The sequence below is a fragment of the Drosophila hydei genome, unplaced genomic scaffold, assembly GCF_003285905.1.
Source record: "Drosophila hydei strain 15085-1641.00,03,60 unplaced genomic scaffold, DhydRS2 tig00008114-arrow-pilon, whole genome shotgun sequence".
NCBI classification, from domain to species: domain Eukaryota; kingdom Metazoa; phylum Arthropoda; class Insecta; order Diptera; family Drosophilidae; genus Drosophila; species Drosophila hydei.
In genome coordinates this window covers 3,313,508-3,336,497 of record NW_022045827.1, presented here as the reverse complement: position 1 = coordinate 3,336,497, position 22,990 = coordinate 3,313,508, and the positions used below count along the sequence as shown (strand labels likewise).

The 22,990-nt window shown below is 49.5% G+C and overlaps 1 protein-coding gene across 1 annotated transcript in view; it reads right to left on the bottom strand.

Annotated features, from left to right (window-relative positions):
- Positions 1-6,005: 6,005 nt before the first annotated feature.
- Positions 6,006-22,990, bottom strand: part of LOC111599039 (protein dachsous) — a 79,540-nt gene continuing 62,555 nt past the window's right edge. The window contains exons 4-11 of the mRNA XM_023314553.2: positions 22,339-22,964; positions 21,027-21,495; positions 19,375-19,877; positions 15,530-16,670; positions 14,959-15,366; positions 14,507-14,879; positions 10,774-12,074; positions 6,006-10,585 (exon numbers count right to left, since the gene is read on the bottom strand). Of these exons, the coding sequence (XP_023170321.2) occupies positions 7,155-10,585; positions 10,774-12,074; positions 14,507-14,879; positions 14,959-15,366; positions 15,530-16,670; positions 19,375-19,877; positions 21,027-21,495; positions 22,339-22,964 (8,252 nt within the window). The 3' untranslated portion in view covers positions 6,006-7,154. The remainder of the gene's footprint in view (positions 10,586-10,773; positions 12,075-14,506; positions 14,880-14,958; positions 15,367-15,529; positions 16,671-19,374; positions 19,878-21,026; positions 21,496-22,338; positions 22,965-22,990) is intronic.

Genomic DNA, 22,990 nt, shown 5'->3' with positions numbered 1-22,990 from the left:
GCTTGGATATATCATCAGACGTGTCTGTTCACAAAACAGCTATTAATTAGCAATATCAAGCTCTTACCTCTGCTGTAGGGCATCGATGAATCGTCTCTCTTAAGGTTTGCCTCCGCTCAACACATTTAGTTTTACTGCCTTCGCTTTTGCATACCCTGCACGCATGAAGTGTGCAACAAAAGGGTTTAATAAGGCTGCTGAATATACAACTGTATAATCATAGGAAAGTTAAAGTAATCCTTTTGACTGACTGTGAGAAGGTAAAAACGTTCTATTCAGACATATTTATATTATTTATATAATACGAGTATAAATAGATTTAATTTACATTGGCTTACAAATTTAGTATATAGAGTATCTGAAATGTATGTAGTTTGGTGTCTGTAGCATTCTTACTTGTTTCTTCTTAATTTTTTTGGGGGCTTTTGTTATTTTGGCAGTTGAATTGCGCCTTTCGCCAAACCATTCGGCTCATTTATCTGAAAAGTTTTCTTCTTTCATTTCGGTTGCAGTTTTGTGGCGAGACAGTGGTCGGAGGAGAGCGAGAAGGCGGGCGGGGCTGAAGCTGTAGCTGAAGACTTGTGTTTTTTTTCTTCTTCTCTGCGGTTGTTTGTATATTGTTTGTGTTGTTGTTGTTGTTGCTCTGTTGCGGGCCAAAGTTGCAGCATTTCGAGAATTTGGGTTGCTCCTTTTTGCTGCCTGTAGCAATGTGTATGTGTGTGTGTGTGCGCTTGGCATTTTGTTGCTTTGTTTTGTGGGCAACAAAAATATCACACGAGTATAATTGAGTTTGACACAATAAATTGCTCATCGCGGACGAGAGCTGGGCCAAGCCAAAGCTGCAGCAGCAGCAGCACCAGCAGCACGCGGTGCCTCGCTGTTGTTGTTGTTATTGTTATCGCTGACCTTTAAAGCCGCTGATTTATAAATTGATTCTGTTTAACTTTGTGGCACAGCGGGTTAGCTCCTTTGGGCTACTTGCATCCTCTCGGCAACTGGCTGGCTGGCAAAGGCAAAGTCGCAGGCATTGCCTCCCCATCTGCAGCTGACAACTGCTGCCTCATTTCATTTGGCACATTAACACGTTTGTGTATAAATTCCTGGCTTAGCTGTTGGATATCACTTGCTCTCTCTCACTGTCTGTCTCTGTCCCACTCTTACTATCTCTCTTGTTCGATTCCTAAGCGCTGCTTTAATGAGTATCCAAAGCGTTTGACATTGACGACGGCACGAATATTTCAATTAACTGACAGCTCGCCGAAAATGACTGAACAGCAGCTCGAAGGCTGCGTTTGCTGCTGCTGTTGCTGCAAACCTCAATTGCAAAACTGAGCGACTGTCGCGACTGTCAGCGGGCATCAAAGAGCGAAAACGACGACAACAGCTTGGCTGCTGTTGTTGCCTGTTGATTTTGTTATTTCCGCTGCGCAATGCGATAAAATGCAAATCTCTTTTGATGCTAAAAGGACAACAACAACAAAAACAACAATAGTAACAACAACAACAATGCACAGTCGAAACAATGGCTGCATGTTGCTGCTGTTGGTGGCACATCAACGTCAGCAGGCAGCATCAGCAAGATCAACTCAATGGAGTTGGGGTAGCCGGGCTAATCTTCATCAGCCGCCGTTTGTAGTTGGCATTGGATTTTGCGGTTGGCGCAAAGTGTAAGCCTCACACAAATCCCTAGACACACGCGCAGCAGCTAGCCCAGAGGGGGCGCCGAGGGCCTTGGGTTGAGTTAGAGAAGAAGATGGTGCAGCTTTATCTGCGCAATAGATGGACATTTGGATAGATTGTTCTTGTTTAGCTTTGACGTTGCAGCGCTGTCTGCTGTGTAACGCCCCGCTCGTTGCTGCCGCCCACAGCTTGAGTGGCTTTATGAGATTCGATCATCGCAGCTCCTTTTGGGCCAGCCAGGCGGTGTGTCATGTCCAAATTGTTGAGCCACAGTAGCTGTTGTTGCTGTTGTTGCGGCTGCTTCGGCTGCTGCTGCTGCTTCTATTGTTGTTGCTGTTGCAGCAGCAGCAACAACATTTGCAGCTATGGCAGCTATTATTATATTTTAATGGCCGCCTTTGTGCGGAATTGAGTTTTGGATGGATGGACGCATCTATTCGCCAGCTACATTGCCATTATATTGCAAACATTGCGCGTGTTTCATTATGCGAACGCCTCGTGTTGTTCTTCTGTCCAGTCTCTAATGGCCCTGCCCTGGCATTGGCATTGCCATTGGAATTGGAATTGATATTGGTTTTGTGCTGCTTCGGGATTTGTTGAAACACAAGCGCGCTCATCTTTGGTGGGGAACGGCGCCAGTGTGAGTCCACAAACGTATCGAATTACATGCGGCGGCGTCGCATCTTTTCTTTGATGCATAACTGCCTTTAGCTCCTCCTGCTTCCCTACTCTGCTCTGTAGTTGCGCTGTTTGAGCTGGCTAATATGCAGACTCCCAGGCTAGGGGGCAGCTTCTGCGCTAGCGGAACCGGAAATGGCCAGTGCCAAACAAAAGACTTAGGCAACGAACTTGCTCTTCATATAAGCAGAAAGAAATCTCTTTATTGTGCGGATTGGCTTCATTTGTTGTTGTTGTTGTCGTTGCAGAGTTTCTTGGGCCAATCATGTCGGCAATTAGCCAAAGCCCCGCCAGTTGTCTGCGTGCTCCACCCCGCGCTACATCTTTTTGTGGTAGCAATTATTTTCGCATTTGTTGTCCACTTGAATGCTAATGCCAAGGGGTGAGTGTGTGTGTGTGTGTTTGCGGACTGAGAAACGAGCTTATTAGTGCGCGGATTGCAATAAATTTTGGACAATAATCAAGCATGCGCTACAATAAAAACTGCGCATCAACTCAGCCATAACTTCAAAGGATTTGCCAAAGTGTTAAACTGACATGCGAGACGAACAGACGCAGATAGAGATGCAGCAGGTCCAGTCTGCTGTAAGCCATAATTCTGAATGTGGTCAAGCCGTGAGCTAAGCAAAAGTCCAAGCTGCTGATGGCTGATGCAGACGCAAACGACGCGACGTAGACAGTGGACCCAGTCGGTTTACGAACGGGGGTAAGGATCGCCCCCATAACTGACACTTGCAATGAAGACATTAGCCGCTAATGGAATTGTTATTAAGCCGCCGTCGCATTCGCATTCGCAGTCGCAGTCGCAGTTGCGCCTGAGCTTAGGCTTCGGCCTCCGCTTGATGGCGGCTTTAATTTTCTCATCAGCCGATCATTTGAGTTGAAATAAAATTATTATTGTATTTCATTTTGAAGCGCAGTCGCCGCCGCCGGCTATCGTCAGGAATTTGGCAGGCGGCATACGGCAAGGCGACGCAGTGCAGGATGCAGATTTGAAGGCTCAGCTCGCTCACTGATTTGCAATGGGCAATCGTAAGCGTCATCGTAATCCTCAACTTAATCGTAAGCGTAATCGCTTTATTGTGCGCTTGATGCATTGACAAATTATAAAGGCATAAGGCATAATCAGCCGAGCTGTATCGGCTATGCGACTGATTGCATCTTATCACGCAGCAGCAGCAACTCGCAAATCACTTATTTTGCAATCAGCTGGGCAAAATCGCAGGCGCAGGAACAGAGAATAGGCACACCAACTGGTCCTGTTTCAGGTTCCAAGTCTCCCTTCGATTGCCGTGAAAAAAGCGTTTTGCGACTGCGAGTTACTCTGTATAAATGTTGGAAGGGGTAAGGACAATCTCTTTATTTGTAGAGCTTAAGATGTGCTGAAATATCTCTGAAATATTCAAAGAGCCAAAAAAACATAGATCGAAGCTTTCATGATGATTATATAATTTCGCATCTTATTCTTTTATCATAATCTGATAGAAATTCGAGTCATAATGAAGTCTGTTTCATTAACCCGCAATATACCCGTTTGCCTTTTATGAACAGCGCATGAACCAGCTATTGGAGCCCAATGCCACACTGCCTAGAGCCGTGAGTAGGGCATGGCCTGGCATGCGACTGTCAGTGGTGTGGCGTGGTGGCGCTGCCCTGTTTAAAAGCTGTCGATGTCCCGATTTGACAGGCCAAGTGAAAAATGTCCATGCGTCCAACGCGTAGAACAATGTAAAGGCCCGGCTAGTACGTGTACGTGTACGTGCTTAAAGTTGAGACAGGCCAGCGCAGCCAGCATAGCCACACTGCCATACAACCACTTAAATGGCTTTAAAAATAAACCCAACGGGCCCGTTGCTGTTGCTGTTGCTGTTGTTGTCTTTGGCCTATAACAAATTAAGGCTTTTCACTTTCCGCCGTCGCGTTGCTGTCTGCCGAACACACCCCAAAAACAAAAGGAATGCTGCGTGGCCCAAAATGAATACCTAGGCGAGAGAGCAACCCATAATCATCATCAGAGTTGCTGTTGTGGCTGATCCTCCAGCTAAAGATGCTAGTTTTCCAGTTGTTTGTATTACAAGTAATATGAATTGACGCACAAACTAATAATAATAACCCGGTCGGGAGTGGAACGCCATGTGACTATAACAGAAACAAAAACAAAAACAAGATCCACTGCAATTGATACCAATAGGTGGAAGGAGCAGAAGCAGCATCAACAGCAGCAAATCCAGTCCAAAAGTCGAAACTGGCAAATGGAAATAACTCAACTGGTCAAAAGGAGTGTGCAGCAGAATAATGATAATGACGACAGGGCCTAAGGGGGACCAGACATGCGCGGGGGCCTGCTCTGGAGAGGTGTGTTACTGGCCAGAAATCAGAAACAAATAAATGAGTTCATGCAACGGCTTTGAAATGAAGACAAAGTGCGACGTCGCTCCGACTGCTGCTGCCTTTCAATCCTCAGCCAGCAGTTGGATCTTCTTCGCTTCTTGGCTGCTGCGTCTGCAGCACGTCTAGAATTTGCGGTAACTGCAGCAGCAGCAGCAGCAGCAACAAGGCGGCCACCGCCTATCGTCGACTCAGATTGCAAAGCGCGACAACAAGCTGGAGTGGAGCAGGCTGCTTTGGCTGAGAGCTGCTTGGAGACGCGGCGGTTGCTGCGTATGTGGCATGCCAGTTCAAGAGTTCAGCTACGTTTTTGCCACCTACAACATGTGCAAGACCTTTGTGCAACTACCCAATGTTCTCACTCTGACATGGGCGTGGCTGCCACTTTTGCTTTTGCCTCCCAAAAAAGGAGCATTAAGTAAGAATCGCAGACGACTCCATACTCTATTTTATAATCGAATTCAATTTCGATCCAAAAAAGTTTTCAATATCGTCAACTTTTTATTTTAGGTAGCTAAATGATAAAGCTATTAATTCCATTCAGCCTTACGGCTCTTTTTCGATATACAAGGTATGATTCGAGCTGTCTGATGCATAGTGCTTGCAGCAATATGAAACAACTACACAGTTCATACCCACGATTAAGATTAAGATTGAGATCGAGATTGAGATACCTTATCGGCTTGCCAAGGGCTGCCTTTATGTGTAACACATTGCGTGACATAATTATAATACCCACTGTAAGGGCATGCAAGGAAAACAACAGCAAAAATAATAATAATGAAGGCGTTCTGCCGGCAATCCATTTCCAGCTCTTCCTCGATGACTGTAAATTTGCAGTCCTTGTGGTTGCTGGTGCTGTTGCTGGTTGGTGGTTGCTGCCTGGGGCTGTCGAAACGTTAATGGAAATTAATCACAAACACAACAGCAATTTGTAACATGTTGAATGTGGCAAGAAGATCTCAAGTGGTCTTTTAGTATATTTCATATTTATTTTTGATTTTTTCTTTCGCTATTACAAACTAAGGCTTAAACATAATGCTCTAGATCTACAATGGAATACAGAATATATATGCAAACTTATATTAATATAAATTTTTACAGCTTTGCTAGATCGTAGAGAGAGAATTAAACAATTAGCATCACACATAAAGTGAAAAATAACTAAGAACCTACAACTTAAGAGCTACATATCGTAAGGCATATATCGTTAATCGTACATGTATATCGTAAATGGTATATGCATGCATATATCGTGCTAAGTATGGAAAAACATTTACAAGGGCTCTCCAATGATTACTAAAAACAACTTTTTACACTTCTCCATCCCCCGCCTGCTGCTCCTTCCTCACGAGGCACTCGACTCTTTCTCTTCATTTCTTAGTATCTCAGGTTGATTATTCTCTTTATTTTGATAATGCGATATCATGGTGTGGGGGAATTGGAATGGGAATGGGAATAGAGGCAGACATGCGAGCGTTCTTTTTTTAATATTCTTCTTCTTGTTCGATTCTAAATGGTAATGTTTAATGGTTAAGTGCACTTGGTTCGTTTAGTCGCGTTTCCTTTCGTTCGCGATTCGTAGCGAAGAAAAAACTAGTTTAGTTCTATGCTTAACTCTACATGTTTTACGTACTACTTGTTACGTACTACGTTAGGCTCTACGTTTTATGTCTGCTTTATTATTATTTTCATTTTTTTTAGCTTTTAAGAAATGCTTACAACTTATGGCTGGCTTGGTTTTTTGTCTGTTCGGCCCGTTGGCGCTTCGAGGCGGCCAACCAAGCATATTTATCAGAGAGTCTTTGTTGGCTTTGTGGTCGTGTTACTACTACAATCGTACATATACTATATATATACATTACATACAACAGCTATGCGTGCCTGTGTGTATAAGTGTGTGTGTGAGTGTGTTGGTGTTGGTGTTGGTATGTTGATGTGCCTAATGAGTTCCCAGCAACACTTTTCATCGGAATGTGATACGTAATGAATGCATGACTTATAGAAGTTAATTTAATAGAATGTTAATTAACAACAGAAGAATCGAATAGTAAATAGTTTAACTGATTAAGATAACCTAATCTATCATAGCTAGCTCGATATCTTTTGCAGAAAGTGTTGAGTCTTTTGATAAACGTTTTGGAAAGGCCTCAGAAAAGTGTTGCTTAGACACTTTAGACTTTATAATGCATATATGTATGTGTGTTTGTGTGTGTGCGTGTGTATGGATGGTATTTCATATGTTGTGGTGCAATTAATACTATGCATGTGCAGCTGCGCTCCATTCAAATTCAAGTCTCTGGCACTAACTAGAACTAAGTACGCTAAGTAGGCTAAACTCTAATGTTTGATCACACAGATTTGGGGGGAATTGCGGGTTCAGTACACGGCTAGATGCGGGCGGTGGCTCACATGCGCGTACCCACATTAGCGCGCTGGCTGGGCTGTGGGGCGTGGCGCGGCAGCGAGACATGCGACATGTGGGTGGGCGGTCCGCCCAGCGGCGAAATCGATGGAGAGCGTGTTGCCAGCGGCGAGAGCGAAGGTGAAAACGATGGCGACATGGCCGACGAGGTGCTGAAGCCACCACTGACCTCGTGGCCGATGGGCGAACGCGGCAGTCCGGACATGCTGAGATGGGGCGGCAGACGCAGACCACCCGCATTGCCCAGCACGGGCAGATTGATGGCGCGTGGTGCAACGTTTGTCAGCAACGGTGGTGGTATGTGCGCGGGTGGTGCCTTCAGCACCACACTGCCAGCACCCGTCGAGGAGTGTGAGGAGTGGGCCAAAGATTGTTTGCTCTTGGCGCTGGACGATGCGCCGCTGCCACTGTGTCCGCTATGCTCCGACATCGTGTCGTCCTTCAGTCTTGCTATTTCGGAGAACACATGCGCCAGTGGCTGATACTGCGGACCCCAGTCGAGCAGATAGTCCCAGTTGTAGCTGCCCGTCAGCTCCTCCTCGCTATGCACAATGGAGCTGAGCGAGCCACCTACATTGCTGCCGCCAACCACAACTGGCACCGGTACGGGCACCTCACCATAGCTAGCCATTACGCCGTGTCCGTGACCATGACCCACGGTGCCAATGCTGCCCGCAGTGGTGGCCGCATCGTCTGCGCTGCTGCCACGTTCCGAGCCAGCGCCCGCCACGTCGTTCAGCTTGGCGTAGATCAGATTTGTGATGTCCGAGCGAGCCGTTTCGTCGGCATCGAACATATGCAGCGTGGGCATAGGCATGGCCATGGGCATGGGATGACTGGAGCCGGCCATGCTAGAGGCAGCGCCAGTGCCGCCGCCGCTGGGGTCATGATCCACAATGCCCAAGCGGGCCAGGTATTCCTGTGTATTCTGCACCGAGATGTCCGAAATGCGTCCATCATCGCTGCCAGCGCCGGCGCCAGCGCGGTGACTCAATGGTCCCTCATTGATCATGCGTATCTCCTCATCCTCGCCGTCATCTTCCGCTGAGCCGCGACCACTCGAGCCCGATTGCTCTGAGCCGGACAGCTCTGATGTGGTTGCTGCTCCGGAGCTGCCTGCATGTGGTCCAAACGGAGGTATCTCATCATATTTGGGTGGTGCGAATTGACCAGAGGCAACAGCACCACCGGCAGCACCCGCTGCCGTCATGCCTCCGCGAATGGGCATGGTGTCGAAAGCACTGGGATCCACATAGCTGTTGGAGTTGCCGACGCCCACCGTTTCGCTGCTGAGATGTGGCTTGACTGCGTTGCGCGGCCGTCGACTGCGCATGTGGATGAAAAGGAAGATGCCCGCGGCGGCGCAAAGGATGAGCAGGAGCGTGACTAGCACACCGACAATCCAATCGCTGGGTGAGCCGCTTGAGCCAATGGCACCGCCACCAGCCGCACCGCCCGCTGCACCACCGGCGATGCCAATAGATGCCAGGTTCGTGTTGGGATGTGCCAGCGGATCCAGCGCAATCTCCACGACGCTCATGTTCGTCAGCGAGTTGTGGCGGCCCGACGAGGCAGAGATTACCAGGCTGATATCGCGGCCGTCGTCGATGAGGCTGTCGTCTAGCTTCCTTTTGATCAGCACCGCACCGCTGCTGCGATTCACCTTGAAGTGGCTGTGTGGTGCGCTTAATTGGTAAACCACACGTCCGTCCGCACCGCTATCAGCATCTGTGGCCGTCACCTGGCCAACGACAAAGCCCAGCGGCAGTGCCGCCGATGCTGGCAGCGCGAACCGATATGTGCGCTCCGTGAACTGTGGCGTGAACTCGTCCCGTGACTCAATCTCAACGCGCACCGCCACCCGCGCGCTGCGTCCGCCCATATCGCTGGCTCGCAGCTGCATATTGTAACGCTGTCGCTGTTCGTAGTCAAAGACTGCGGCCGAGCTGACAATGCCCGTGGCGGCATCCACGCGGAACAGACGCCATGAGCTGTCATCGTCAGCTGCTGCCACTAGGCTATAGTTCAGCTGGCCAAAGGCACCGCGATCCAGATCGCTGGCATGGGCACGAAACACGGAGCTGCCCAGCGGCTCGTTCTCGGCCAGAAAGTGTACGTATTCAGCAAGCGGAAACTGTGGCGCATTGTCGTTCTCATCGTGCAGCGACAGGTGGAACGTTTGCAGGCTGCACAATGGCCGAGGCTGATGGCTATCGCAGGCGCGTATAATCAGTTCATAGCTCGTCGCACCACTATCGTAGTCCAGGCGATTGTTCACGAACAGCACTCCACTTACTAGGTCAATGGTGAACATGTGCTCATCGTTGCCGGAGCTGATGTCGTAGACCACCTCTGAGTTGGGCGTGTTCTCTTGATCGGCATCCAGGGCGAGCAGCTGGGCGATGGAGTAACGCAGTGGCGCCAGCTCGCTAATCTCAGCTTCATACTTGGCGCTGGGATCAAAGATGGGCGCATTATCGTTGGCATCCAGCACGCTGACAAAGACCGTAATGCCTGCGCTAGAGTTGGAATTGGAATTGGAACTGGTGCTAGTTGGCGCTGTGTTGCCTTGGCTGAGATGCAGCTGCAGCTTATAGAGATCGTTGCGCTCGCGATCCAACATCTTGACCAGCACGAGCGCCTTGTTGGGCAGCAGCTCGAAGGCGGCTTCCTCGTTGCCTGCGACGATGGTGAAGGCTTGATCCTTGACATCGTGTCCGAGTTGCAGGACCACGGAGCCGAGCGGTGCCGCCTCGCTGATCTGTGCGCGGTATTGTGTTTGCAAGAACTGCGTGCGCCCTGCGCCACTGTCATCTGGCTGCACACGCAGCAGCGTGGCGCCACTTAGCTGAGGCTTGCCCGCATCCCGTGCCACAATGCCCAAGAAGTAATCTCCGCTGCTGGATACCGCAGCTGGCAGGTGACTCATGTTGACCGAAACCACGCCCGTTGTGGCATGCACACTGAAGCCAACCACTGGCGGTTCGATGTGATAGCTAATCCTTGAGTTGCGACCCTCTGCATCCGCATCTGTGGCATTCACTGTCAGCAACTCCACGTCCATCGAAGAGCTTTCCAGCAGCTCTGTTGCCGCGGGCAAGAGCGCAAAGTAGGCGGGCGGCTTCTGTACCAGAAACCTGGGCGCATTGTCATTCTCATCGGCCACTCTGACGGTTAATGTGGTGCGCGCCTCGTGTGCCGCATCAGAAGCTATTATCTCCAATTGATACTCCTGCTGCAGCTCGTAGTCCAGGCGACGCTTCAGCACCAACTTGCCACTGTAGCGATCTAAGCTGAAGTGCAGCAGATTGTCCATTTCAACAGGTGAGTCACTGCCCAAACGGTAAGTCAACGAGGGGTAGGTGTCCACATCGTTGGCCGACAGGGAGGCTATCACAGCGCCCAGCTCGGTAGCTGCAAATGATAAGGAAAAGGGAAAATGGGAAGATAGGCAAAGTTAGTTAGGAAACAGTTCATATAGGATGCACATAAATCCCATTCTCTTTGAGTCTTGTATAGTATTAGAGCTCGGAGTTCTGGGTTTGTCCAATTTGCATTTCATTTTACTTATAACTAACGAAATTGTTAACTTTTCAACTTACCCTCGCTGACGCTGATCACATTGTTGGGCGGAAACGTGGGCTGGTTGTCGTTGACGTCCACGATGTGCACGCGTATCGTTGAGGTGCCCGTCATCTGCGGCACACCCTCATCTGTGGCGATTATCTTCAAGCTGTAGACGTCACGGATTTCGCGATCGAGCACAATATTTGTGCGCACAATGCCGCTGAAAGCGGGCTCAATGACGAAGGCATTGTCATGGTTTCCATCCACTATGTGATATCGAAGGCGTGCGTTGGCGCCTTCGTCGGCATCGAAAGCCTGCACCTGGGCGACGAAGGTGCCTTTGCTATTGCCCTCCCAGGCGGTGGCCACGAATTGTCGCTGCGAGAACTGCGGACTGTTGTCATTCTCATCTTCCAGCTCGACCACCAGCTCCGCGTAGCTGGACAGGAACGGCGACTCGGTGGTGCGTGCCACCAGCACAAGGCGCAGTTCATGCGGCTGAGTCGAGGCCAGTGCAAACGAGGAGCTGGTTAAGGCGCGTTGACTCCTTGAGCTATTCGTGCTATCCTGTTCCAGTTGCTCGGCCTGCTCCAGCTCAGCCTGCTCATAGTGCATGGCACGTCCGCGACTGAGCGACGCTAGCGTGGGCGTAGAAAAGCGATCGTAGTCCAGCAGCAAAGGATTGGCCACACGTATTTCGCCTGTAGCTGGGTCAAGCGCAAAGATGCCGTCGTCATTGCCCGCGCCGAAGGAGAAATTCAGCTTTTGCCGGCGGCCATCGCTACGCACGGCGGTCACATGGAGTAGCTTTGTGCCTGTCGGGGAGTTCTCGCGCAGCTTTGTCCGATAGGTTTCATTCTGGAAGTGCAGCACGGGTACTCCGGGGCTGGCCTCACCCACGAGCAGCTCGATCAGACCAACGCTGCTCTGCGGGGGATTGCCCTTGTCTCGTGCAATAATCTCGAGCTGCAGCAAATTGCCCGTCTCGCTGGCCAGGCTCTGGGTGGCACTCAGGGCGCCTGTGTTGGGATTAATGCGAAATTTGCTGCGCATGGCAGCTGAAGTCAGTGTGCTGTCCGCCTTGAGGGCATAGAGCAGCTCCCCATTGGCGCCCTGGTCTGCATCGTGCGCTTGTACCTTGAGCAGCGTTTGGCCGGGTTGAATGAGTGCTGGCACTTGCCCAGTGTAGGGATAACGCTCGAAGATGGGCTTGTTGTCGTTGACGTCCAGCACATTGATCTGCACAGCAACGCTGCTGGAACGTACCTCGTAGCGTCCACAATCGGTGGCCAATACCATGAAGCTATAGGTGGACTGCAGCTCGCGATCCAGTTTGCTGTGGAAGGGCATAGAGAAATGCAGTCAATTAGTATGCTGAGCGTCAAGAGGAATTCATAGCTGGAAGTCCGATGGATCGCTGATTAGGCTTTATGCTCGGTCGAGAGTAAAAACAATCGAATGGGTATCTTTAGCGACACTAATTAGTCGCCCGCTGCTTTGCTTTAACGTAATCCCAGCCACAATTAGCATCACGAAATGATGTGGAATTAATCCCAGAAACACACACAACAGAATCACGACTAACAGTGGGGCATGGGGGCATTGAGAGGCAGAGGGAGTGGGGGGGAGGGGGAGGGCTGCCAGGTAATTAAGTCATTTGCTTGCCAGCAAATATTGCTGTTGAAATGATCCACTCGTGTTGCAGCTAATCTGACTGCACGCTCAAGAACCCGCCTGTGCCAGAAAGCCCCACTCGACTGGCATTCTGGTATGTGGTATCTGCCACAAATAATAAACCAAAATGATTAAAATCCTAGCCATAGTCAAAGGGTTGAGCAAGTCTCGCTGCTCGTTGCTCGACGCGATTGCATGTCGTCCAATAAAACGAATTTAGCAAATTACGAGCTCATCCAGTTTCAGCTGTAGCTATGCAGCTCTGTAGCTCTATCTCTACAGCTCCATGTTGCCGTTGAGCCTCATTATACTCTGTAGCGCGAGGCATAAACATTTCTGCAAGGCATATGCCGCACATTGATTTTATATTTTTGAAGCAGAGCTGAAAACTTAGTGAAGGGAAATATTTCTTTTTGCTCCAGAAACTATTGGTATATTTTAATTTAAATCATATCTATGGATCTAATTGTATTAAAGATTTGACTCTGGTTGAGCTTTGTTAGGGTATGCAATCTATGTCTGTACTAAGTCCAGTTTTGCTTTCGGATTTTATGAATTGAATCAGTCAAAGTGAAGAAACTGGCTGCAGAAACATTCCGCTCGTCGTCGCATTTTGTTGTTGTCTATTCAAAAACAACAGCAACAACAACAGCAGCAGCAGCAGCAACAGAAATGCCTGCCAAGGGTCAGTCAACAGTTTTGTTGTTGTTGTTGTTGTTGTCATTGTCGGCTGCGCTTGCTGATCATCAGACAGGCGAAGCAACAAGCGAGAGCCTCAGCAACTGCGCCTAGTCTTGTCCGGTCAGTCAGTTCGTCAGAGTCTGCACAAAAAAGTAGCTAGCAGCAACAACAACAACAACAACAACAACAGCAGCAGCAGCAGCAACAGGCTGGACAAGCGGCAGCCACATTTTTGCTGTTGTCTTTTTATATTTTTTCTTCTGCTGCTCCAATCCTGACTTTATTTAGCCCAAGCAGCGCGAGTCCAAGTCCAAGTCCAAGTCCAAGAGCGCGACCGCGAAAGCGATCCAAGACTAACAACAACGTCACGAAATGTCTGTCCCGGCTGTACGTCTGTCCATCTGTCTGCCCGTCCACGCTGTCCAGTCTTGACTGTCGCTCTACAATTCTTCTACCTCGCCATGTGGTGCTGCTGCTGCTGCGCTCTGTTCTCATCGTTGTTTTCCGAGTTTTGGTTCGGTTTGGTTGGGTTCGCTTTTTTTCACAATTTTTTCTTTTAGGTTTCTGTTGTTGGTTTTGGTTGGCGGGGTTTTTCGTTTTTATTGTTTGCCGACAATCAGCGCAAGATAAAAATTGGTACATGACAGCGGATCGCGTTTGTATAAATGGCAAACACTGACGCTACTGTCAACTCAAGTGCTCCCAGTGCTAAAAAGCTAAAGCTAAACCCAAATCTAGAAAGGCATCGGGGGCAATGCATCAAGCGAACAGAAGAACTTCGAGTTGGATCGAGTAGGATCTCTGCCTGCATTTCAGGCCGGAACTGAGCGCTAGTAACGCAATTGTAACACCCCTCCCCGTCCCGCTTCCCCCTCTCTCTTCCTCTCTCTCTCCCTCTCTCTCTTGGTATCAGACGGAACAAGCAATTGTTGTCATCATTGATTGTCAATAAGCATAAATTTGCACCAGAGGGGGCCCTCAAGTACAGAGGCCGAGACCAGCTCCAGACCCGACCTTATAAGCCAGCTCTGCGAAGTAGCAAAAAAGTAGAGCCAATCCTTTTTATGCGTACACACACACACACACATAAAGCTACAAGGCCCAATGCTATTTATAGCTGCTGCGGAGGGTTTTACCGAATCGTCGCTGCGTAGGATGTTGTCTACTTGTAGTTGGGATTCGCAATCGCAGTCGCATTAGTTCGCGTTGTTATTGAGGAAATTAAGTATTTCAATGTTTCACTGGCATTGTCCTTGCGCTGAGATCTAGCCCGCCGATAAGATGTCGCATTGCATTGACCCAAGACAAATATCCCTTTAGCTTAAGTCTGAAGCCTCAATCCGTTTAGACTAACTTAATTTGATGTGGGCTATTTGATATTTGTTATAGGACGACTACTTCATCAGGACTTACCCAACGGTTGTAATGAGTCCACTTGCGCTATCGATAGCAAATTGCCATTGCGTCTCATTGGCCAGGGAGTACACCAACTTGGAGTTAACGCCCAGGTCGGCATCGCGAGCGTTAATGCGGAACACGCTGCTGCCAATTGCTGCATTCTCCGGCACACTGGCCACATATTTTGGCTGCTCGAAACGCGGCTCGTTGTCATTTTGGTCCTCCACGAAAACACTTATGTTGCAATGACCCTGATGGGTGATGGGCTGGCCGCGATCCGAAGCCTGCAGCTGTAGCGTGTATCGAGCGTGTTGCTCTCGATCCAACGACCGTGCGCTCAGCTCGCCTGTTCTAGCATCGATGCTAAATTTATTGCCCAGATTGCCGCCTGTCATAGAAAGAGACAACAAAGCGCATGGCACGAATTAGATTTAAGCTAGTAAAGCCATGTATTAAGGATCACTCACCAATTATGCTATACACGATCTCTGCATTGGCGCCTTCGTCCAGGTCGCTGGCCACCACCGTGTGAATGATGGACGCTTCACTGTTCTCTGGCACGGACAGCCCGTAGCAGGAGCCCGGCCGGAACTCTGGTGCATTATCGTTGATATCGCCAATGGTGATGATCAGTGTGGCCACGTCGAAGTGCTGTCCGGTTGCCGGCTCCGTGTTGCTCTCCGAAGATCGTTGCTTACGTATGGCGGATGTGGGCGTGGCAGCGATACGATTGGCATCGCGCACGTAAATAGGCAGATTGTAGCGGGATTGCGTTTCACGATCGAATTGACCACGGGTCGTCACAATGCCGCGCTGCCAGTCCACATGGAAATGGTTATCTGCTACGCCAGGGGGTATTTCATAGCTGAGATTTGCTGTGGAGATTTAAGTTGAGAATTAGTGGAAGCAAAATAAAAGAGGTCCAATGTCAAAGTAAAATAATAATAGGTGGAATTAGTATGAGTTATGCTCTAGTTGTGTCTTTCTTTCTATCTCTCTATCTATTATTCCAAAGATATATAGTCAAAGTCTACGTACCATTATCGGCTCCATGAAAGGCCTTAGCGGCTACTTGCAGCACAAAGCTGCCGCTGGGCACATTCTCCAGGATGGTGGCTTGATAGACGGCTTGCAGAAATTTGGGCGGATTGCTGTGGCTGCCCTGCACCAGAAGGTGAAGACTAAGCGTGGTCTGTTGCGTTGTTGGAGCGCCATGATCACTGGCCCGGATCGTCAGTGTGAATCTGCCAGTCTTGTCCAGCTGCTCTGAGGCAGGTGGCAGTGTCTTGGCCAGCTCAATAATGCCCGACTGCTGCTTGATGCGAAAACGACCTTCGCCATTGCCGCTGACAATGTCATAGCTTATGCGTCCATTTTCCCCAGAGTCACGATCCACGGCCACAATATGCGTTACCATTTCGCCAATTCGCGTGGCATCGCTCACATAAACTGTGGCTGCACCACCTGCACTTGTGCTCGGCACCACAAATTGCGGCGCATTGTCATTGGCATCCAGGATGCGCAGTCGTACCGTGACCGAGGTTTGCAGCCGTTCCGAAATGTTGGAGGATTGATCCAGTGCTTGCACAATGAGCAAGTATTCCTGCAGCGATTCATAGTCCAGCGGCGCCTGTAGGCTCAAGGAGCCTGTCAGCGAATCCAGCGCAAACAGAGGCGTCGTCTTCTCCAGACTCTCGTTCAGTTGGGGCGTGTAGCGCAGCAGGCGGTACTGAAGCTCTCCGTTGGTGCCGGAATCCGCATCGGTGGCCGTGAAGTTGTGTATGATGGCGCCAACGGTCAGCGATTCGCTCACCTGCAGCTCAATCGGATCGAGCGGCCAGCGGGGCGCATTATCATTGACATCGGCCACCTCGATCTTAACAGTGATCGCGCTGCTCTGCGGATTATTGCTAGCCGAAGTGTCTAGGGCACGTATCTCCAGCCGAAACTCCGATTGAACTTCACGATCCAGCTGACGGGCCACAATCAGATTGCCTGTATTTCTGTCTATGTCGAAGGCACCCTCAATGAGATCCTTGGTCAATGGATTGAGTGTGTATGTGACGCACAGTTGATCGTTCAGCTCATCCAGGCTATTGCTGCTAACTAGAGGCAGCTCCGCGCGCTCATTGGGACTAATCGAGCCCACGACATGACCAACGGTCGCATCCTCGCGTACCTGCAAAACAAAACAACAAAAAAGAAGAAAACGGAGTAAATAAATGCGGCAAAGGCAATTATAGATTATTTGCTGTTTGGGGCATTAAGAGAGTGGGAAAGGGAAGGCGAGAGGAGGACTACATACGACGCTCTACTTGACTGTGACTGTGCCTGGTCTGGGCCGGGGTATCTTAATCTCAACAACAGTGTTGAAAATCCAATCTTAAAGCAATAATTCATACTTCAAGATTACGAAGGCAGCAAACATTTAAAAATTTCATTCCCCCAAAAACAACGCTCGATGCCTGTTGCTGCTGCTGCTGCTGCTGCTTCCCAGGCCAAACGCTTTGTTGGCCGGAGCGGGTGGGGCGGTGCTGTGTTGGCGAACCTCCAAACCACCAAGTGCCTGGCATTGGCCATGGCCGAGGCCGAAGCCGAGGCATTGGCAATGGCATTAAAAAGAAATTATGCATTCCGACCAAGTTGGCGGCCCCGAAAATCACTGAAGAAAAATGTGAGCCGAATTGCAGGTTGACGGCCAGCGAGGGGCAGGGATGAGTGGTGTATGGTGTATGGTGTGTGGTGGTGCAGCGGCAACTCTTCGCATATAAGAATTTAATATGCAAAACCGCAAAAACCGTTTCGCAGCATAAAAACAAAAAAGGTTTTGCGTTGTTTGCCTCCTCGGCAGGGCTCAGTTCTGAGTGTGTGTTGTGTGTGTATGTGTGTGTGTGTGTGTGTGTGTGTGTGTGTGTGTGTGTGTGTGCATCTTGTTTTTTTTTTTCATAATATACATTGAAAATATTGTTTGGGTCGCCAAAATGGAGACACAAAAATGACAGTCACGAGATTTATGCCGCAGCCAAGATTACGCAGGAAGAAGGTCTGTTGACTGCTGCTGACTGTGGCTGGTGGTGCGGCTGCTGCTGCCACTGCTGTTGCTGATTTTAGTGGTGCTCTTTGGTTTGCTAACGACTACTGCTACGGCTGCGGCTGACCACCAAATTATGCAAGGGAATATTGCTGCAAAAATGGACACTGCCAAAATGGCGCATGATTTGTTGTGTACTTTTATAGCTGACTGTATGCCAGACATCAGAGCGAGTTGTGTTGGTGGTGCAGAGACTTGCCGGGTGGTTGAAATTGCTTAATTACAAAGATGCATATTATATGCTGGCTGCATCAAGAGCAAGACGGCGCAAGATTTGTTTGCGAACCTCCAAACAGGCCAGCTCAAGCCACTCAAGCTCCTCCAGCTTTAACTGCTTGGTCAACGCCAACGCATAAGAACAAAGCGAGAAGAATGCAGATGCAGTTGAGGACAAAGCACGGAATCAAAGGCAACCGCCAACGAAACGCAACGAAATGTGTCAATTTTAATTGTTGCCGAAGCGGATTTAAAAGGCGAACCGCGGCCAGACGCACAGGGTCAGCTGAATGACAGACAGAGAGAGAGACAGAGATAGAGGTATAGACAGATAGTTGCAGAGTACGAGAGATAGAGAGAGGGAGAGGCAATTAAATGCATGTCAAAGCGTCGCAGCCATCAGACTCGGCTTTTCGTCCTCGTCCAGAACAGTGTCGGAAATGCAACAGCAACTGGATGAAGGATGAAGCGAACATGCGCAGGCGTCTGTGGGGCTCTGGCAATGGGAATGGGAATTGTTGGTGCTGGATTGCAGATAGGCATGTGTATGCAATAATGTGCAGGGTATGCAAAACATGTGCGAATCGAACGTGATAAAAATGTTAAAAGTCGCATCGTTTTTAACTGCTACAGTAACATGCCGAAATCTAAACAGCGCGACGAAACAACAAAAACTAAAGTGAGAGGAGAACAGCGCATGATTAATACACTTGCAGCAAGGAAATCTGAATTCTGCTAATATATAGTGTATAACAAGATAATATATATATGAAATAATGATACCAAGTGTTGGTATATAGCAGATATATAATATATAGATGACAATATAAAGTAACAACCTAAGCACTTATTATCTTATAATCTGCAGCATAAATAAGTATTCTGAAAACATTGCTTAAAATGATGCCAGTCCTTCTCTGTACTAATGCATTTCATATTTTTTCAGGCACTTAAAACAGTCTCTGCTAGGGTATAATACTCAGTTGACGGTTGCGAATTGCAGTTAATGGAAAAGATGGCTTGGTGCAGGGAGTAGACGCAGGCGGTGCTGCAGTCACAGTTCACAGAGTGACAATTACGCGTGCGCCATGAATAACGACAGTCAAGGAAGATGTTGCCGCTTCATGTCCGTTACCTCCTTAATGTGCCCCTGCAGACAACGTTGTGAATGCAAATCAGGAAGAGTTGTGCCATTCGCGCCCGCGCTGACCACCCTGTGCCGCCCGATAGCCCAACTCAGAGCGCGAGCGCGCTGATGTCTGTTTCCGAGGCTGGGGAATCGTGTTCTTGCCCATTGTCACGTGACGCCCGATGCTACAAATCATCCGCACAAAAGGCAGGCGACAAACGCGCTGATCACGACTGCAGAAAAAGCAGGAAATCAAACGAGCCAAGGAGGGACTTCGTGTAAAACTAGAAGCGTCAAATAGACAAAAGTTTTCCTGGAACCACCTGGAAGAAACCTGCCTGCCTGACTGCCTAACTGCCTGCCAGTCTCTGCGTTTGGGTCTGCCTTGTCGCTGTGGGCTTGGGCTTGGGCTTGGGCAAATGACCCGCCCATAAATCTCTCACTCACCCTGAAGACCAGACTGGAGCTGGTGAACGTCGGCCGATTGTCATTCAGATCGAGCACTTCGACGCGCAGCATTCGCAGCGTCTGTTTGGGCGGATTGCCGCCATCGGTGGCGGCCACCGCCAGGCGATAGATGCTGCGCTCCTCGTGGTCGAGGACGACGCGTGTACGAATCACGCCTGTGTTGGCATCAATGCTGAACAGGCCGTGGCCATCCGAGTCACGACCCTTCAGCAGCGAATAGTTGATGGATGCATTCTGGCCATGATCGCGATCGATGGCGCGTATGCGCACCACCTCGGTGCCCGGTGGCTGCTCCTCGCGCACGCTAACCACATCCTCCTGCGGATCAGCTATCTCCGGCGCATTGTCATTCACATCTGTCACATGAACACGCACCGGTGCCCGGGCACTGCGCGTCGGTGTGCCCTGATCCCTTGCCTCCACCATCAAATCGTATAACTCTCGCAGCTCTCGATCCAACGGCTCGCGTGTGCTTATCTCGCCTGCAATTAGAAGCGAAGAAGAGAAGCATTTTTTATTAGTAATTAATCAAGGTTCAATAGAGGAATGGGAATATTTGACTATGGTATACTCTATATCTTAGTCTAGGATTAGAGTAAGGGATGGCTCGGAAGTAACTGCTCTCTTATTGTCTAGTACTTTTCCTAGAATAAAAGTTGTTCTAGGTAGGACTTCGAAGACCACTGTTAGCACTCAACTCACTCTCATAAAACAGTGAGTTAAAGAGAGCAAGGAGAAACCAAAGAGAGAGAGAGAGAGACAGAGAGTGAGAGCTACCGCTAACCATTGTTGATTAGTTTGGAAAATGTGGCTCGTAACTGGGTCGCAGATGATTAATGCCAAAGTGTTGGCTGCTGGTGTGCCAGTGGTGCTGGTGGTGCCTCCGCCTGTTGCCATCAAAATGTCATGCCTGGCAGCGTGGCGGCCAAAAGAAAATCATGTCAGGAAAAACGAGTTTGCCAGAGCCTCTGTTGTTGCTATTGCTGCCAGGATTAGCTGCACGCGATTTCCATATTTAATTTAAATGAAGCGAGACGCTGGCGCTGGTACAGACTGTGGCTCCTTTGCAGCCAGGCCCCTAGAGCGGACACGCACACTTACACACACACACATATACACACATACACACACACACATACATGCACAGTGGCCTGCAAAATGTCAACCCAATGATATTCCATTGACGGATGAGCTGACAGCGTTAAAACTGTTGTTGCTCAAACACTAATGGTCATGCGCTACTCCTGGCCTGCAGCCGAGATAGTTGGCTGCCGGCTGCGCCATCTACCCATCTACCCATCTAGCCATATCTCAAACAGATCGCATTTTATCGCTTGCCCCATCGTCAGCAGCGCCGTCGTCGTCTTCGTATGGGGAACTGGTTTCCGTTTGCTCGTGCGCGTTTGATCTATGGGCGACGTGGGCAATGCCAAGGAGCAGTGCAGAAGCGACAGCCAAGTGGAGCAGTAATGAATGACCATGGGTCATGGCTGCTGGCTTGACAGTGGCTTCTACTCGGACACGAACTCTAACGGCGTTGAGTGAGCTGTTCGGCGCTGCGACATTTTGCGGATTGGCGGCTACCGCGCAGCGCGAACACTAATTTATGGCAAGAGGATGCATCGACTCACCTGTGACGGGATGCACCTGAAAGCTGGAATTGGCTGGCAGCAGGCTATAGCGTATGGCCGCATTCTCACCCAGATCCGCATCGCTGGCACTGACAACGCCCACAACTGCGCCGCGTCGTAGATTCTCCTCAATGCGAAATTCGTAGCTCTCGCGCTGAAACTTCGGATCATTATCATTGGCATCCAGCACGCGGACCAGCACACGAGCACGCGCATGTGCTGCCGGTGTGCCATTGTCGGTGGCCAGCACGGTCAGCTCATAGCGATCGCGACTCTCTCGGTCCAAAGCCGCACGCAGATAGATCCAGCCGGAGTTGGGAAATATGCCGAAATGTTGGGCAAGATCTGCATCCGGACTGCCAACGCTCGCCAGACTCTGGCTGGCATTATCCGCGCCCGCATCCACGATGCGATAGGTGATGCGCGCATTGTTGCCCGTGTCGAGATCGCTGGCATTCACCTGGATGATCTGCAACAAAGAGTTGAGAGTTTGTGTTAATTTGGAGTGGTCAGAGAAGGAGAGAGTGAGGCAGAGAGAGAGAGAGGGAAAGAGATCTACATGCCAAACACGGCTGGCGGTCATCAATCATCCACTGAAGCGGCGGCATTGGAATCTCTGATGCATGTCTGCGTAAATCTCTAGAGGAATCCCTAGAACTGCTGCAACTCGTTTCAGCCTCGTGATGCCAAAAGATATAAAGTGATTTTATGATCAAAACTAGTTCAACAGGCAGCATGCCGCATGCCGCATGCAACATGCAACAGGCCTGGACGTGGATGCAGCAGCAAAAGCAACAGCAGCAGCCGCAGCATCTTCTCTGGGGTGTTGAGATATTTTAAAAAAGATATGACGCCTGCCTGACAAAAGCGTGACTTTTACGGGCTGTTAATCAAATTTATGTTGCGCATTTAGTTTGCATTACAAAAATTTATTTTTCAATAAAACTTCAGGCAGTCAAACGTGGCTGGCAAGTGGTGCAGCTGGTGCACTCACAAAAATACTAAGTTGTTAGAGTCTCTTAGAAAAAGTTTGTCTCTGTGACTAAACTCAAGTCCAGTTGTTACCAAGTTAGTTCGAACTATCTTTCTAGAGTAACATTAGGTATGAAATTCAATCATTCTATTAATGGAATTCATTCTATTAATGAATAACAGAGTCTGTAGTTTGAGTCGTAGTACTCGCTCTCGACTAAGCCTTCTGAAGGAAATTTAAATACAATTTTATTTTGCATAAGAAATTTGTATTTCTATTTTTCTACTAGAGTATTTTTCTAAGTGTAACGTTAACAAGTTAACAAGTTTTGAGCCTTACCTGTGCATTAATGGCCCGCGATTCGGACACATTCACCGCATATTCGTCGCGTTCAAAGACGGGCGGATTGTCATTGACGTCCTGAACGTCAACGAGTATGGTGAGATCCGCAGAGAGAGGCGGTAGTCCGCCATCGGTGGCCGTCACAATTAACGAATGCCGCTGCGCGGTCTCGTAGTCCAGATGTCGTGATAGCACAAGGTGGCCCGAGCGTGCATCGATAGCAAAGAGCGCAGCGGCCGTTGGCTGCGCCTTGCCACGGGCCGGCTGGGTGGCATTGCCCGTAATGCTGTAGGTCACTTGGCCGCTGCTGCCCGAGTCCTTGTCGTGGGCATGAGCGGCAAACAGCGGTGTGCCCAGCTCGGCATTCTCGGGCACCGATATGCGCACCATGCTCGTCTCGAACTCGGGCGCATTGTCATTGACATCCTCCACCTCGATGTTAACTTGTGTGTGGCCATAGACGGGCGGATCCCCGCTCGTCGCCTGTATGTTCAGCAAGACCTGCGCCTTGGCCTCGTGGTCCAACGGATGGGCAATACGTATGTTTCCCGAGGCGGGCTCAATGCTAAAATACCCATCCGGATCGCCCGAGTATATAGAATAGCGTACTGGACTGCGTTGAGCTAAAAGTTGAGAAAGAAATAGAGGG